Source organism: Carica papaya, chromosome 2 (genome assembly GCF_054855325.1).
Source record: "Carica papaya isolate Zhongbai chromosome 2, ASM5485532v1, whole genome shotgun sequence".
Lineage (NCBI taxonomy): Eukaryota > Viridiplantae > Streptophyta > Magnoliopsida > Brassicales > Caricaceae > Carica > Carica papaya.
Genome location: NC_142310.1, coordinates 27,035,193 through 27,054,471, shown reverse-complemented (window position 1 = coordinate 27,054,471; position 19,279 = coordinate 27,035,193). Strand labels below are relative to the sequence as shown.

General features: G+C 36.1%; 2 protein-coding genes across 2 annotated transcripts; both read right to left on the bottom strand.

Annotated features, from left to right (window-relative positions):
* Window positions 1–4,955: 4,955 nt before the first annotated feature.
* LOC110808753 (protein argonaute 2) lies at window positions 4,956–10,279 on the bottom strand. Its single transcript, XM_022034354.2, has 3 exons — window positions 9,721–10,279; window positions 7,660–8,866; window positions 4,956–7,024 (listed from the first exon to the last, which is right to left on the bottom strand). Exons 1-3 carry the CDS (start codon window positions 10,088–10,090, stop codon window positions 5,563–5,565), a joined length of 3,039 nt encoding a protein of 1,012 aa, XP_021890046.2. The 5' UTR covers window positions 10,091–10,279; the 3' UTR covers window positions 4,956–5,562.
* A 4,135-nt stretch (window positions 10,280–14,414) lies between these two features.
* On the bottom strand, window positions 14,415–18,863 carry LOC110824717 (protein argonaute 2-like). The gene is made up of 3 exons (XM_088213779.1): window positions 18,391–18,863; window positions 16,757–17,963; window positions 14,415–16,141 (listed from the first exon to the last, which is right to left on the bottom strand). The coding sequence occupies exons 1-3, from the start codon at window positions 18,722–18,724 to the stop codon at window positions 14,704–14,706; spliced, it is 2,979 nt and encodes a 992-aa protein (XP_088069905.1). The 5' UTR covers window positions 18,725–18,863; the 3' UTR covers window positions 14,415–14,703.
* Window positions 18,864–19,279: the final 416 nt, after the last annotated feature.

Here is a 19,279-nt window from a genome sequence, read left to right as displayed (position 1 = left end):
TTGCCGAACAGACCTGTTTCTGGTGATCTTCTGGCTCGCATTATTTTTTCAATCTCCATTGGTGCTGATCAGAGGGTCTATTCTATTTCATTGAAATTAACTATTGAGTATTTTTCTTTCCTTATCTCTAGTTACTTTAAACAGTGACAGAAATAAAGAAATTGGGTGTTACTAGTTCGGGTAACTCTTCATCAGTTATTGGAGTCTTTTTAAACGAGGAGATTCAAAACTTGAAACGTATCTTATCTCAACTTAACCCTTCATCAACTATTGATGCATAAAAAATGGTAAAATCTGATATTTCTCATCTTCTTGATAGTTCCAATTTTGACATTTGTATATACTTTGGAACTAATAGACACATGACAAACTCTTCTAAAGACTTCCCAACTTATTTTTCTTTTACTAAAAGGAATGTTCGTATCCCATATGGATCATACACTCTTGTACCTAGAACAAGTTCCATTAATTATACTTCTATTATTACTCTGTCTGCAGTCCTTCATGTGCCTAATTTTCTTTAGAGTCTTTTATCTATCAATGATATCACTAAAGATCTTAATTATAAAATTGAATTTTTTTCTGATTATTGTATATTTCAAAATCTTTAAATAAGGAAGAGGATTGACACTGGTAAACTATAGGATGACTTTATATGTCTTAAATAAAAGTCAAAACGTAATTAAAAATCAAGCTGCCTTTGGGGATATAGAAGTCAATCAGAAAATTCTACAATTGCATCGACAATTGGGACATCCTTCTTTATTTGTTTTAGAAAAATCATATCTCAGTTTATTTAAAAAAAAACTTCTATAGATTACTTATTTTGTGATGTATGTGAACTAACTAATCATAAAATGAGTTCTATCATGTGAATAATTATAGAAATACTACCATTTTTATGGCTATTCACTTTGATGTTTAGTGACATATTCAGAATACCTCTTTACCTATTCATAAATAGTTTGTTACTTTTATTAACTATTATACTTTATTAACATGAATTTATTCGTTGAAAATAAAAAGTGATGTATTCTCGTACTTTCAGTCATTTCATAAAATAATATGTACACAGTTTGATGTTAAAGTTAAGATTCTAAGAACAGACAACGATATAAAATATATGGATAGTGGATTTAGTGCCTACTTGGAGTCTAATGGGATAATCCATTAACGAGTTATGTCTACACCAGTAAACCAAATAATCTTACTAAAAGGAAAAATAGACACATATTAGAGATAATTCAGTCTTTTATCTTCACCATAAATCTATGAAAAAGTTACTCGGGATATGCAGTTCTTTTAGTTGCTTATCTCATCAACAGAATGCATTTGAGAACTCTTGATTTTAGAAGTCATTTAGAAATTTTGTAAAGAAAAAATTCATACATTGTTCCTTCAAAGGTGTTTAGAGGTATTTATTTTGTCCGTACTAGAAATGTAAACTATAACCTAAAGCTCTCAAGTGTGTATTTGTTAAATATTCTTCTACTAAAAAAAGCTACAAGTGTTATCATCCACCATCTACAAAATACTTTGTGACTATGGATGTTACCTTGAGATAATATGAATCTTACTTCAGTTTAAACCCAACACCTCTTTCAGGGGAGAGTGAGAAAGAAGAGGTTATGTCCACGTTAGTAACTCTTAACAGTCGTTGTAATACCCAAGTTTAAATTTAATGTAAATTAAATTTATCTAAATGCAATTTTTTAATTTTATTTTATTTTATTTTGGAGTAAAAATGAAATAATTTTGATGGATGATGAAATTGAAAATAATTTTAGGAAAAATGGGTGAAAATTTGAGTTCTGGGCGTATTTTTGAAAGAAAAATCAGAAATCGGGGGTCAAAACAAAATCAAACGCGGGCGATTCACGTACCGGCAATTGGACGGTTAGATCTGAACACGATCGGATGGTTCAGATTAGATCGCGATGGACGGTCCAGATTGGATCGCGATGAACAGTCCAAATTCACTTCCTATTTAATCGTGATCGAACAGTCTAAATCAAACGCGATGGACCGCCTAGATCAAAAGTGGACGGATATAAATAACCCTCATCCACACAAAACCCTAACCCTATCCGCCAGACTCCCTCGCTGGAGAGAAAGACCTGGTTGCCGGGAAGGAGATCGCCGCCACCTGCTGCCGCACCGGAGCCCTTTCCAACCGCCAAAAAAGGTAAAAAAAAAAATTTTTTTGCTAGGAACTCAATTCTAAACAACTCATTGCCAAATCGGAGAAAAAAGATCGGCCAATTGGCCAAAAAACGCAGGCGAAGCCTGGCGCTGTCACCGGGAGGAATTTCACAAAACACCTCCAATGAGACCCTTCTCGATTCCCGTTATGTGTAATTTTTCTACCGTTGTGATCTCCATGTCTTTCTCTACAAGTTGACTGGAGCAAAACACCCAACCACAACGTGACCTGGAGGAGCCGCTGCAACGGAGTGCCCCACCGCCAGTAATTGATGGAAAGTCGGCTGAAAACAGCCAAGTCGAGGCGGACTGCCACCGCGGGCGACGGTGTCGTCGCAGGAGCACGGCGAAGCCATCATGTCGAAATTCCGAAATTGGTCAAGTGGGCTCTGGGACTGATTTTGAGTTTCTTTGGGATATTTGTAGGTATTATTAGTGCGTTTTAATTTCCGAAGAAAAATTTAGGGAACCCGAAAATCGCCTGTAAGTGCAGTCGAATAACTTAGCTTTTCAGACATTAAATCGAGTAAGGATCTCTCACCCTATTCCCTATCATAGAATTGAAGTCTAAATAAATAATAATCTGGTATTTTGTGCGAATTTAGAAAATGTGCATAATTAATTACGAATTGCTAATGGAGTCAGAACTGAAAATTATCTACTGCTGTTTGTTGATTGTTTTTACAGTTTATATACATGATGGAATCTTATTAATTTATTTTATGGTTTTGAATGCATGTATGGTTTATTCTATGTGTTTATGGTTGAACTGAAAAAAAAGAAGGTTTAACGGTAAAAATTGTGTGATTAAGTGAATGAATGAAACGACAGTCTTATTGGATATTCTGGGAGATAGTAGACGGACTGGGTACATAGGAAACCCTACCATGAATGTTGTCTCATGTCGGATGGGGTATCGAGACTTGGTAATTTGGTGCTCATACTGGGTGGGGTATGGGGACGATCCACTTCACGCTCATACCGGATAGGGTATGGGGACGGTCCATAATGGAGAATGTTAAAGAAAAGGGTTCACGTGTAGCGGAGAAATCCCTATGAACCTTCACGGATACCAGCAGGTTGGTAAAAAGAGTAACAGTTATTATTTGATTTATTAATGATGGATATAAGATTATAATATGTGTTATGTTACTGATTATACATGAAATCATGATCTGTATAATATTATTATCTGTATAAGTTATTTTTATAAATTCCAATACGATAAGTGGACGGTAAATGGTTTTATGATTGAAAAATGAAATTGCTAAATTTAGTGCTCCATTAGTGGTTTTTTATTTTATACCAACCTTTATTTCTGTGTCGGTGATATAGTGTGATGTTCTTACTGGGTTAGTGCAGCTCATTTCTTATTTAACCATTTCAGATTAAGAGGACCAATTTTCAAAGCCCGAACCGCAAGAGAATTGCGAGTAGATGCTAGTTTTCTTTATTTTTCATTTATTTCCTTATTTCTTGTATTTTGTTTTTTAAAGAGTGAACTCCGTAACCCTCTTTGGTTCTTTAAGTTATTGTGTAGAGAATGTAAACCTTGAATATTTATTACGCTTCTGCACTTAATTTATAATTTATTTTTTTTGAATATTTCCGGGGTCGTTACAGTCATATTTAAGGAGAAAGTTCTATTTTAGAAGATCTTATTCAAGAAGAAAATGTTGAACACTTGGATAGACCTAACTTGAAGAGGTATTTAATGAGAGATAAAACAAAAAAAAACTATCATGCAGTCTGTTTTAGGTCAATAATCTTCTTCAGTTCCTGAAGATACCTATGAGTTATCTTTACCTTATGATTTATCTTATAAACACATTACTTTTAGAAAATAAATTAATACTTGCTTCTAATTTTATTTCTTATGACTCTTTATCTCCCCCCTATAGAGTTTTTATTTTATCTGTTTCTTTTATGCCTATTTCATAGGATTAGAGAGAAGTTCTAGAATATCCCAAACAGAAAGAAGTTATGATTGAAGAAATAAAAATTTTGGCAAAAAATGAAATATGGTTACTTGTTTCACCTCAACAGGGAAAGAAAATGGTTGGTTGTAAATGGGTGTTTACTTTGAAACACAAAGTAGACGAGTCGACTAAAAAGTACAAAGCCAGACTAGTGTTGAAGGATTTATTCAGACCTATGAAATTGACTATCAACAATATTTACACAAATCACAAAGATGAATAGAATCAAAATATTATTGTCTTGTGCAGCTAACCTTGATTAGGACTTACAACAGTTTGATGTCAAAAATGTCATCCTTCATAAAGACTTAGAGGAAGAAGTATATATGAAATTCTCCCTGAATTTGAAGATGAAAGAAAACAAGGGAAGTTTTATAAATTAAAGGTTTAGAAAAGTTATAATCTCTTTAGATATCAACAAAGCAACGTTAATCATATCTTGCTTATCAAGCATTATGAGTAGTGTCACTCTTCTTATTACTTAAGTAGATAATATTGTGGTGACCAGGGATGATATAAATGAGATGACTCGATTGAAAGAACTTTTTACTCAAGAGTTTGAAATAAATGATCTAAAAAAATTGCCAATATTTCTTGGGAATTAAAGTTGTCAAATCTAATAAAAGGATCTTCATTTCTAAAAAAAAAAATATCCTAAACTTATTAAAAAAGACTGGTATGATGCGCCGCAAGCTGACAGAATCTCATATTGAAAGCAATTACAAACTACAAGTGGGTAGTGATATATCAGTTGACTTGGGAAGATATCAGAGATTGGTTGAAAAACTCATTTATTTCTCACATACAAAATCTGATATTAGCATATACGATTAGTTTGGTGAGTCAGTACATACATGATTCTCGTGAGCCTCATTTATATATTGTTTTTAGCATATTATGATACTTAAAATCTACAGTAGAAAAATGTCTACTTTTTTCTAAAAATATCCATTTTAAGATAGAAATATTTACATATGTTGATTGAGTTGGATCTCCGAATAATAGAAAGTCAACTATCAGTTACTGCACACTCGTAGGAGGCACCTTAGTTACATAGAAAAAAAGAAGTAAAGTGTAGTTGTCCGCGCCAATGATGAAGCAAAATATCATCTCTAGAGAAAAAGATATAAGTATTTCTGAAGCAGTAACTAGAGCCACTGATTCAATTAACAAGATACCATCTCTCTAAAAGTGGTGTTTATCATCGATGTAGCCAGAGGAATACTTGATATATGGTAACAACTTGAAAGACAATAGATTCACGCACAAACTCCTTTGCAAGTCCTCATTGAAAAGCAGTAAACCTTCATTTCGGCATTTCACACAACAGTGGTAAAATGCATACATCTTCACTTTCCAATCTTGATTTGTCTTTGCTCCTTCAAACAAAAAACATAATGTTTTCTAGATCAGCATGCACCTTATAGAACTTCTCATCGAAAGATTCCTCTGCAGACAATGAAGACATAGTCAATGTGGAAGAAGATGATATAGCAGAAGGTGGAGACTGCTTCTCTATAACTGCTTCATGATACAGCCGCCCCCTGTAAGCAACAAGATCTGCATAGTACACTGGAGGTATCAAGGATACAGATTTAGTGCATCGGGCAAATGTGAAGCACATGTCATAAATGAGCTTCTGCAACTGATCAGAAGAAAATCCATTCTCATCCCACAACACATGGTAGTGTGTAGGCTTGCTTGTCCCAATACTCCCATAGTGACTACAAAGATAAAAGTCGAACTCAAAAGGGTGAATGATTTTTGTATCCACAACAGTACCAGGAGGTATATTACCGGTAAGACCCCCATCTTTCTCACTCTCTGGAAAGAAACGAGTTTGATGACGCTTCTGTGCCACAACAATAGTTATATTTGGGAAATAACTGACTTTTTGAAATGCGTCTTTCATGTCAAGTAACTCTTCGTTAAGAACCATATCAAACTGCCCCTCACTCACCCCATCGCGGAAGACCACAACTTTTTTAGGTTTCACTCCTTTATTTAGCCGAGCATAAGTTTCAGCAAGATCCAGACACATACTCCCGTAATTAACAATCCTCTCTTCACGATGGTTTTGAGCACGAATCCTTGCTGCGTATTGGTTAGCTGCTGGCCAATTTATAGTGGCAACTACAGCTGCTATCGATGGACTTGTTGTGTTCCGTGCAGCAGGATGATTGACGTCAGCTCCCACGAACATAACATGGTCTTCTCTTTTGAAATGAGCAGGGGCATCAACCAACTCTACGTTACTACCTCCAAGCTTAGCATTGATCTTAAGAGCAAGATTAGCAAGATACTGATCATTCACTTTGTTGGCACTAGTGGACAAACAACATTGTGTCACCACACCAGTTCTCGTCTCAGAGATCCACTTGAGATACTTGTAGCCAGGATCCTTTCTCGACATCACACAGAGAATGAATTGTACATGACCTCCACCACAGTAGTAAGCTCCACTAATAACACTTTCAAGCAATTCATAAAGATCATCAGTGTTAGACAATTTATCCATTCCAGTGCGTTGATATAAAACAGGTTCTTTCATATGCATCCCTAGAGTCCTGCAGCGATTAATAAGCTTCGGAATAACTAGGTCAGCATTCAACCTACATCGATCAGATGAGCTAAAGTCAAGTACAGCCCATCTCTCAACAGGTTTTCCTTCCACTACTCCTTTGCCAAGAAGATTCCACTGGCATCTCTTCCTGTCAACTGTTACCTTAATCAGTCGACCATCAGGAGCACCTAACTTCAAGTCGGGAGGCCGGATAATTCGTCCAATAACTGATGTCATATTCACATCAACCTCAATTCCAAAATTTCGGATGCCATATCCACTGCCAATATAAAAATTCTCCAATTTGTTAAAATCCCATCCATAAAATATCAGATTATTCAAAATTCAAACTGAAGTAATTTAATTAATCAGTTGGTTCACAGGATTTACATGGAGAATGTTCGCAACAAAACCTAATATACAAATGCATACAACAGATGTCCACAAATTATAAGTTAAATCCATCAGGAAGGCATTTAGACAAATGGCTATTGATCCATCACTTATTTCAACAGCACGATTGACTCACAAAATGCCCCTCTGGTTCTTAAAAGCCATCAATTGACAAAATAAGAAAACATTTATCCATAATCACCGGTCAACTTTAGTATCAAATACATGAATAGGTCAATCACTTAATCACTGATAACCTGTGCACACTTATATTCACTATAATCACCTAATAGACTCATAGTTGACTGTCAATACAGCTCCTCATGAGAATCAAAGATAACTGTTCTGATTTAAATAAAATTAAAAAAAAAAAAATTGTGCCAAATACCACAAAACATTTTAATGAGATTCTACCCAAAATAAAAAGACAATAATGCCCAAAAGCAGTTCAGAGCTGAAAATTTAAGTGCAATAGCAGGAATGAGGATTGCAAGTTAAAAGATTAAATTGTTTTCTCCATACCTATATGGTCCATCAGTAGCCCCTACAATCTTACAAATCCTGCTCTCTCTATCTTCTGGTTTTGCCAGTGACATGTTCTTCAACCTCCAGGCTGCATCAGTATGCAGCTGCTCTTTCGGATAAATCTGTCCCTCCACTAAGACGCAGAATTCCATTGGTACATAGCTCGCCCTATTGTTTTTTCCTAGATCAAGGCAAGGAATATCTTTATGCACAATATCCCTGCCGTATTTCTCTCTGAAATAATCAACTATACTAACTTGTCTTTTTGGACATTTGCCATCTGGGTCTTCCATATTGAATTTAATATTCTTTGTTCTCTCCTTGGTCAAACAAACAATAGTGTACTTTTGTTTGGTTTTACGGTGGGTTACTGTAACTTTTAAGTTTGTCAAAGCATTTGCAACAGCATTCCTAGAGACATTAAAATTGTTTAAAGAAAACCTATGAATATGCTGCTTCAGAAACTCAATAACTGGCATCTTTTTCCAAAATGCCAACACGGAATAGTCCACACAGAGTGCTAGACCTTGTGAGGTGGGCTTGAGGCTATGTCGATACCCTCTGGATGCAGTAAGACCAAATCCAAGATCATCATCTGGATCAGGGTTAATGAAATGAAAGCCACGACCAGCAGAAATCATACATTTGGTTGGATTCTCCTTCATTACGACATCCATTCCTTGCAGTATATCACGGGGTACTGTGCAGACATTCCCAGTCAAATAATCCCGCAACTTGTGAAGCTTGAGTTCATTCACCAGCTTTATAGTACACATGTATACTCGTATCCTCGAGTCTTCCACCTCAGACAATTCCACCTTATATACTCCCTCTTCAAGTGGAACTAAACTATAAATATTCTTCTCACCGTCATATGCTGTAGCTGAGAGCGGGAATTTGATGGGATTATCAGTGAAAAGTTTCTTCCTGATCATAGTCATGTTTAACTTTGAAATTTTCCCTGGGCAACTATTTTCAGGGACCACCTCTTGTCTAATATTAATGTCATAGTGCATTATAGTACTGCCGACACTAAACTTAACTAGAAAATGGTTGACACGAAGTCTTGCAGTATGAATGGCCAAGGTACCACCTTCATCAGGTCGTGTAACTGGAAATCTTTTAGAAGTGTTTTTGGGTGTAGAAGATGAAGGTGGCAATTTCTCTGATAATGTCACTGATTGTATCTCTTGAGAGAAAGAATCTGTTAACAAAATCAAAGTGTTGTCCCACAGGACCAATACATGACAATACACACACCGTTAATTTCAAGCTTTAGTCATGAAACAGAAGCCACAAGTCTTACAAACAATGGAAAACCTAGAACATGCACGAAATTTCTCCTGAGCAAGAAAAAACTTAAAAGTTTAACTACATTTGCTTACTGGGCTACAAGTTACAAAACTAAATAAAAAAATAAATAATAGAACAACAAAGGAAGACCTTCTGCACAGAAATAAAAATAAGCAAACAAAGCAGCAACAAAGAGTCCAACTTCAGTAAATCCACATAACTTTTACAACTGTATTAAATTCTACTTCGTATCTTTAGCTGAAATTATTGCCAAAAACTTTTTATTTGTATTGTGAACATGAAACAAGATAAAATTTCTTCACCTTAATTCTTCGGATGTCAAAAGTTGATACATTTTTATAATGCTTGAATTAATTTAACTAAAAATACAAGGAGAAAATTGATAAAATGATAAAAATAAGAAAATTTTATGATATTGACCTGATTTTTAATTTTTATCATTTCTATTTTTCACATATTAGATGTTCAACATTATTAGATTGTTCAACATAAGAAATTTTTTTTTTTTTTTTGAAAAAGTTATCTATTATTTCGAGTTCATTGAAAGTTTTACGTGTTTGAGGATATACAGTACAACAATCCTCTGGTATTCGAGTTTATTCTAATTTTTTGGTCAATTGTTTATCCTATAACAAGTCTTATTCTTTGACTACACTTCTAACGATTAAATAAGACAGAACTCGTATCCAATTAATAAGACAGATAAAATTTTGAAAAGAAATTTGCAAGGGAAGATCCATATACCAGGAAAAGGCTCAGTAAACGGAGGTCTATATGGCGGCACTGGAACTCCACCTCTGTTTGGGATCCAAACCTCTCTTCCTCGTCGACTGTTTTCCCCCTTCCCTGGCCCAGCTCCACCCGTACCACAACGACGACCACCATCATGACTCGAATCAAACAATGAATGCGTCTGTCGGCGCTGGAATCCTCCATGATCATCAGGCCTCCGTTGCCTCTGATGATGATCCTGATACTCGTATGAATTCTGATTACGCTGCTGATGATGATGATGATGGCCTCCAAAACCGTTGGAGCCGCCAACATTGCCACCTCTATGACCACCGCCACCACGTCCGCCTCTTCCTCTTTCCCTATATCCTCGTCTCTCCATTAGACGAATCTCGGGAGTTAAGCGGAGACCTAACTCAGTCCATGTAGTTTCGACAGTACACCAAATAGCAGGACGAATGGAGCAAAGGCAGAGAAGGTAGACCTTTTATAGGGAGGAGAAATGGAAGCTTGTAAGATTCTTGAAAGATTCCGGAAATTCGGTGAATCCGAAGTGGCGTCGGATCCGTTGGTTTCCTAATTAGTGACGGAATTATTTAATGGTAATAAATTATAAATATTATTAATGTCTTATTTAATAATATCAACTCTAATTACAAAAAAACTTGAAAAAGTAAACTTAATATGTAATATCATAAAAAAGATTTTTAAGTAAATATCTTTAAAAATTATTTCATGTAGATTTTTAAGTAAATATCATGAACTTCACATAAACATTAACAATAAAAAAATTTAAAATTCTTAATTAATCTTCTCTACTTGAATCACATTCAATAATTTAATACAAATTAAGATAATTAAAAATAAAAATAATTATAAAAAAGACGTCAAGACTTACCCAATAAATCAATTTAATCCTCTAACGCAATTAGATTATTTAAATAAATATTCTAAATTTTATTATCTATAAAATTAGTGTTTACATTATGTAGGCTTTTACTTAATTAATTAAACTAAAATTAGGATTATATAACTCTATTAAACTCTTAGTCTAAATAGTATTTAAAATAATTCAAACTAATCTAAAACTCTTATAAAATGATTAATTAATTAACTGGATAAAGCTCTCTCTCCCTTGGCCGATTGTGGGAGTTCTCCTCGATTGAGATGCTCTTCATCTTCTTGAATTATCCTTCCATTAATTTATTAATTCTGTTAAAGAAGTTGGGTAGGAATCATGAAGAAGAATTCAGTTAGGAGAGAAATCCTCTTTGGCCGAATTTCAATATATGATTTTCATCCTCCTCCGAATTCTTTCTTCAATTTGGTGTGGAATCTTTATGGCAACAAACTCCACCTAAAAAGGAAATCTAAACATGAAACATGTGAGAAAATAACAAGAGGAACTCCTTGTGCGAGTGGAGTCCTCCGCCCACGGGGTGGTCTTCTCGCATTTCCTCAAGCTCACAGTCTCTCTTTTCTTATCTTCTTTAAGTCGTTCTTCACGTTTTAAAACTCTTCTTCCTTACCTCATCTTGTCGCACCCTTTAGTTCTGAAAGAACCCATTAAAACCAACTTGGAGGAGGAGAAGACTTCTGTAGTGGCCGACGAACTTAAAAGAAAATAAAATCATAAATTGAATTCGAAAATGGAATAATAGAGTTAGGGTTTACATTATTTACACAATAATTTTAAAAACCCAATAGGTTTACGGGAATGTCTCTTCTAAAAAAACAAACGAAAATCAAAGAAATAAATGAAAAGTAAACAACTGAGCATCATAATACGACTTTCACTAGCTTTTGAAGGAGTTCGTATGGTGAACTATTCACAACTCCCTTATTGATCGGGATCTAAATTTTGCTCCTCTTAATCTGAAATAGTTAATGAATGGGTGAACTACACTAGTTTAGTAAGAATATCACATTACTTACTGATACAGAAACTGAAGGTTGGTAAAAATCATTAAAAAAAAAACTAATAAAACTCTTAATTTAAGTAAATTCATTTATCATGAGTAAAATAATTTATTACATACTTACCGTTGCGAGATTTACAAAACCGATATATCGAGACAATAGCTCAACAATATCACAATCTTATATTCAAGTAAGTAATAATAACAACTTTCTCTTTTTACTTGTCTACTACTATCCATGGGGGTCTATAGGGATGTCTCACTACGTGTGAACCAACATCCAACCTTATCAACTAACTGGCTATCCTCATAACCCGTTTGGTATTAGCACCAAAAATACTATTCATCAATACCCCGTCCGGTATGAGTGCCAAAAATACCAATCTTCGACACCCTGTCCGGTATGAATATCAAAAATATCAATCCTCGATACCCTGTCTGGTATGAGGCAACATTCACAGTAGGATTTTCTATGTACTTGGTCTGTCCACTATCTCTCAGAATATCCAATAAGGCTACCATTCATTCATTCATTCACTTAATCAATCAATTTTCTATTTATATTTAATTTTCAATTTCACAATTCAACCATAAATTATGCAAGACAAGCAATACATGCATTAAGAAAACACAACAGAATCATTTTACCAATTCCAGTATATTATCATGCATTTAAAGCTGTAAAGTCAAACAATCGGTTAAACATGACAAACAATAATAAATAACTGATTCTGTCTCCATTAGCAACTTGTAGTTAATTCTTAAAGTTTTTTAAATTACACAAAATACCGTATTATTAATAATTAAACTTCAATTCCATAACAGGAAATAAGGTGAGTGATTCTTACCCGAATCAGTATCCGAAATACCGAACATTCAGTTGCGCCTATTAGTGGTCCCTAAGTTTCCTGAATTTTTCTACGAAAATTAAAACACACTTTACGTACGTAAAAATATCCCAAAAAACCTAAAATCGGTGTTAAAAACTTTTTTGGCCAATTTTAGAATTCCGGCACAGTGGCACCGCCATGCTCCGGCAATAGCACTGTCGCCTGCAGTGGTGATTTGTCTCGGCCTGACCATTTTTGGTCAGTTTTAGTCGATTTCTACCAGTTTTATACTCATCTTTGCGAGAAAACACATTAGGGGGCCTCGGTTGGCCCAAAAAAGTCAAAAAATAAAACTTACCGACGGCAGAATTTTCTGATGCAGCGGCTTTGCGGGCTCACCTTTACGACTGAGTGTTTTTCTTCGGTCAACCTGTAGAAAATAGAACGGTAAACACAATTGTGAAAAAAATCACACGAAACAGAAAAGAGTTTATCGGAGGCGATTTTGGATTTTTTCTGCTGCAGTGCTGCCGAACTTTGCTCGTGATTTTCAGCTCATCCGCCGTTCTTTTTGCTCTGATTTGGCCATGGGGGTGCTCGGAATCAAGTTTCGAGCGGATAAGAGAACTTTTACCTGTTTTGGCAGTCGGAGGTGGCTCCAACACGACGGTGAGCGGCGGTCGACTCCTTTCTCCGACAACTGGTTCTTCTTATCCGGCGGGAGGCTGGCGGCTAGAGTTTGAGTTCGGTGTGATGCAAAATATTTATACCCGTCTCCCTTAAATCTGAGTTGTTCATCGCGTTTGATCTCGATCGTCCAATCGCGTTTAAATACGAAATGAATATAAACCGATCATTGCGATTTGATCTCGACCGTATGATTGAGTTTAAAGATAGAATAAATCTGAACCGTTCATCGCGTTTAATCGTGACTGTCTGATCGCGCTTGAGAAGGGAACGGATCTGGACCATCTACGCGCGTGGGAACACATCTGGACCATCCGATTGCGGGCACACGAATTACCAGCATTGCCTCTCGCGTGGCACCGAGTCAGCGTGTCTTGTCACACAGCGCGCTCCGGTTCGTCGGGGCTGCTGACTGGGCAGTCCTACATGGTATAATTTTTTTTAATTATATTTTGGCCTTCAATTTTTTATTTTTCTTTAAAAAATACCATGCGAACCTAAATTTTCACCAAATTTTCTTATAATTACTTTCAATTTCATCATCAACCCATTTTTTTTTCTAATTTCATATTAAATAAAAATTTATAAATTTTAAAAGTAGATTTATATATATTTTTTTAATTTTAAAATTAATCGCGAACTAAATTTTAGAATTGAATATTACAACATCGGGTGAGCCTCAGGTGCGTGGGAGGTTCCCACAGAAACAGGTTCCCTTCCTCGCAGATGTGAGCAAAAGGGCTCTCTTGATCCCTCTTGGCTACAGGCCTCCTCGGCTGAATGGCCTTGAGTTTTAGGCCGGAGGCTGGCGCTCTTTGTCTTGTAATTATTCTTCAGGGTCACGGCCTCTTTCATGAGCTTGACTTGTCTAGGTGAGAGTCTCATTTAAGTAAAAACTTCTGTTTATTCTTTTTTTAAAGCTTTTAAATTATTATACCATTTTATTTATCTTTAATATACATAAACCATAAATCCTTATAGTATTTAATACTTAATTGCAGTTACATATAAGAATTTGAAAGTATCTTTTGTAATTTTTTACCAAATTTATATTAAACAATTAACACAATTTTAAATTAATTTTCTTATTTTATCTGAAATTATACCTAGACATGACAGTTACTCATAAATTAGATAATAAAATTTTGATTGCCTCAATTTTTGTCTTTATCAAATAACTAGTAGTTCTTTTTTAAATAGATGCTTTCTTCTTCTTCCTCCAAAAATAAAAGAACTAAAATCAATTAATTCTCTATTTTGAATCAATTAATTCTGGAATCAGGTTCCTTCCTTCAATTTTTACTTATTTTAAAATTTACTTGAAACAATACAAATTGCATTACAGCAGTTCTATTTAAAACTAATTATTTATGACAGTTTTATATTCCCATCAATTAAAATAAACATCTTCGTGTTAAAAGGAAAGAGAAAAAATGCAGGTGCCCCATCATTGTCCTAGCCGAATTAGATTCACGCACAAACCCACTCACCATAACTAGTTTTCACGCAAAACGAACATGAAATGTCAAGACATAACCCTCTTCATTGGCTCTAACCCTTCAAACAAAGAACATTATGTTTTGCAGATCAGAATGCACCTTGTAGAACTTCTCCAAAAATGCCTCTGATAATGATGATGAAGTCAATGCAGGCGCTTGTGACCCCCCCTCCATGACTGCTTCGTGATACAGCCTCCCTCTGTAAGCAACAAGATCCGCATAGTACACAGGGGGTACCAAAGATACTGATTTCGTGCACCGGGCAAATGTGAAGCACATGTTGTAAATGAGTTTCTGCAGTTCATCAGAAGAAAATCCATTCTCATCCCACAACACATGGTAATGTGTCGGCTTGCTTGTTCCAATGCTCCCATAGTGACTACACAGATAGAAATCAAACTCAAAAGGGTGCACAATCTTTGTATCTACGACTGTGCCAGGGGGTACATTAGCAGAAGTACCTCCATCTTTCTCACTCTCTGGAAACAAACGAGTTTGATGACGCTTCTGTGCTACGACCACAGTGACATCTGGACAATAGTTAGCTTTTTCAAATGTTACTTTCATCTCAAACAACTCCTCATTCAGAACCATATCGAACTGTCCCTCGCTCACCCCATCACGGAAGACCACGATTTTTTTAGGTTTTAACCCTTTATTTAACCTTGCATAACTTTCGACGAGATCCAAACAGATATTCCCAAAATTCATAATCCTCTCCTTGCGATGGTTTTGAGCACGAACACGTGCTGCATAACGGTTAGCTGCTGGCCAGTTTACAGTGGCAACTACAGCTGCTATTGATGGACTTGTTGTGTTCCGTGCAGCAGGATGATTGACGTCTGCTCCCACAAACATAACATGGTCTTCTCCCTTGAAATGAGGAAGAGCATCAATCAACTCTACATTACTACCTCCAATCTTACAATTGATCTTAAGAGCAAGGTTAGCAAGATAATGGTCATCCGCTCTGTTGGCACTAGTGGACAAACAACATTGCGTCACCACACCAATTCTCGTCTCAGAGATCCACTTGAGATACTTATAGCCAGGATCCTTGCTTGACATCACACACAGAATAAATTGTATATGACCTCCCCGAGAGCTGTGATTTCTATTAGTGATGCTCTCAAGCAATTCACAGAGATAATCAATGTTCCGCAATTTATCCATTCCAGCACGTTGATATAAAACAGGTTCCTTCATATGCATCCCAAGAGTCCTGCACCGATTAATTAGCTTTGGAATAACTAGGTTAGGATTTAGCCCGCACGGATGAGATGAGCTAAAGTCAAGTACAGCCCACCTCTCAACAGGTTTTCCTTCCACTACTCTCTTTCCAAGAAGGTTCCATTGGCATTTCTTCTTGTCAACCGTCACCTTAATCACTTCACCATTGTGAGCACCCAACTTCAGTTCAGGAGGCTGGATGATACGGCCTATAACTGATGTCATATTCATATCAACCTCAAGTCCAAATTTCTTCATGTCATATCCACTGCCAATGAGAAAAAACCAATTAAGTTTAACAAGCCTTCATCCATACTTAGATTTCAAACGTATAGTACAAGTTATTACCAATCAGTTACTTAAATTGATTTACGTAAGAGGATCTTTTCAAACGTATAAATGCATACAATATATTTCTAAAATTTATAAGTTGGATCCATCAGGCAAAAGACGTCATACCAGGTGAGGTTTTTTGCCACTTATTTTAACAGACCATAGCTGATTCCCAAAATGCACTTAGAATCACAAAATGTCCTCAAGTGACAAGAACAATACATGAAACCATTCACACCAGTCGACTTTGGCAGCAAATCCATAAATGACATGCTAATTCAACAAGTACGAAAACCAAACACCCAGCAAATCACTAAAATGTGTAAGTATTTACTTTCACCGTCACCAGATAATAGTTGACTGACACTGAAGCACCACATTCTGATAAACCAAGAACAACAGCGCTCAATACCACCTTGACATTTAGCTACATTTTACCATAAAGAACAGATAATCATGCCCAAAATCAGCTTGCAGTCAAAAAATTGAAGTGCAACAGTGAAAATACAGGATAGCAACTTAAGAGGTGTATAATGTTTTTTCTACATACCTGTCGGGTCCATAAGTAGCCTTTACAATCTTACAAATCCTGCTCTCTCTGTCTACAGGCGTTGCTAGTGATATTTTCTTCAACCTCTTGGCTGTATCTCTATCCAACAGCTCTTTTGGATATATCTGCCCCTCTACTAACAAGCAAAACTCCATTGGTACAAAGTTCACCCTATTGCTTTTACCCATCAAATCAAGACAAGGAATATCTTTGTGAACAATGTCTTTGCCATACTTCTCTCTGAAATAATCAACAATTCTAACTTGCCTTGTTGGAGCCTTGCCGTCTGGATCTTCAAGAGGAAATGTAATATCCTTTGTTCTCTGCTTTGTCAACCCAACAATGGTGTACTTTTGTTTGGTTCTACGGTGAGTCACAGTGACTTTTAAGTTACTTAAAGCATCTGCAACAGCATTCTTACACACACCAAAATTAGTTAAAGAAAACATATGAATATGCTGCTTCAAAAAATCAATAACCGGCATTGGTTTCCGAAATGCCAAGATTGAGTAGTCTGAACAGAGGGCTAGGCCTTGGGAAGTAAGCTTAAGGTTATGCTGATATCCTCTAGATGCCGTAAGACCAAATCCAAGATCATCATCTGGATCAGGGTTAAGGAAATGAAATCCACGACCAACGGTAGTCATACTCCTGGTTGGGTACTCCTTGATTACTACATTAATTCCTTGCAAGATATCCCAAGGTCTTGTGCGTAAGTTCCCAGTCAAATAATCTTTCATCTTAGAAAGCTTGAGTTCATTCACCAGCTTTATGGTAAACTTATATGCACGTTTCCTCGAGTCTTCCCCCTCAGACAATTCCACCTTATATACTCCCTCTTCAAGTGGAACTAAACTGAAGATATTCTTTTCACCATCATATGCTGTCCCTAACAGAGGGAATTTGGCAGGATTATCTGTGAATAACTTGTTTCTGATCATAGCCATGTTAGACTTTGAGATTTTCACTGGGCGACCATTTCTGGGCAGCTCCTCTGGCTTGATATCAACATCATAGTGTAATATAGTACTGTGAGCACTAAACTTAACTAAAAAATGGTTAACACGCAGTCTTGTAGTTCGAATGGCCAACGTGCCACCTTCATCTGGTCGTGTAACTGGAATCATTTTTAAAGTATTTCCGGGGGTAGATGAAGACGGAGGCAATTCTTGGAGGGTTACTGATTGCTTCTCTTCATGTAAAGAATCTGTTAAGAAAAACAAAGCATCGTCCCGCACGACGAATTTATAACTAGACAATACATTCAAAACAAAACCATTTTCCAAATTCAGTCAAAAAGCCGAAGCCATTGTTTTCAGAAACCATCATCAAGGAACATCTGACTAAAAAAACCGAAAACATTCATGTAATTTCTCCCAAATTAACAATAAGATGACAGTTCAACGTTGCTTGCTACAGGTTGCAAAGAAATAATACTAATAATAATGATAGAAATAAAGCATCCCACCATAGGCTGAAAATTTCAGCAACTTCTAAAACTATAGTATTCGGTTAGAAATCGAAAAAGCCAAGTAGGTAAACCAAAAAGTTCATATATATATATATATATATATAACGATCAGATCGCTGATAAATGTTAAACAAGAAATTTGCAAGAGGAGATCGTTTAATACCAGGAAAAGGATCTGGAACCGGGGCTCTTTGTGGCTGCATTGGGGCTCCACTCCTGCTAGGGACCCAAACCTCTTTTCCTCGTCCACCGTACCCACCCCTTCCGGGTCCAGCTCCACCGGTACCACGACGACCGCCACCGCCATGACTGTTTTCAACCTTAGGAGGATGATGAGGCCATGAATGAGACTGCGTCGTCCCCTGCAATCCTCCATTTCCCTCGGGTCTCCGTGGTTTCTGATGATATTCATGCTGCTGAGGACGGCCGCCATGAGCACCAAATCTACCTCCTCTATGGCCACCTCCGCCTCTGCCTCTGTAGCCTCCTCTCTCCATCGGATGAATTTGGGTGGTTAACTAGGTTGACTCAGGGATTTAATCAGTGTATGGTTTCCAAAGTAAATCCAAAAACAGCGTCAAATTTGAATGATGTACGCAGAGAGAGATAAATGAAGCTTTTTTATACAGGGACAGGCGGAAGAGTGAAATGACGAGAAGAGTCAAAACTTGGCTGCCAAGGAAAAACTTGAGGATTCCGGAAGGTTCTGGAAAATCAGATTACGTGGGAATTGGGTTTACGTGAAAAATGCGAGCTAATGACGGTTAATTTGTTATTATTATTATTATTATTATTAATTTTTTTATGAAGAAGATTAACGGTTAAGTTTTTCAATTCTTAATTACTTTAGATGATTCAATCTCAGCAAAGGAATGAGAAAGGTTAAAAAAACAATAATTAACTGAGTTATCATCCTTTTAACTTGAAATTTTAGTACAATAATTTTTTATAATATATAAAAACACAATAATATTCTCCTCGATTTACAGAAAATATAATAATCGATATAGTTAAAATTTCAAAATAACTAAAAGTTTAAGAAGTAGATAAAA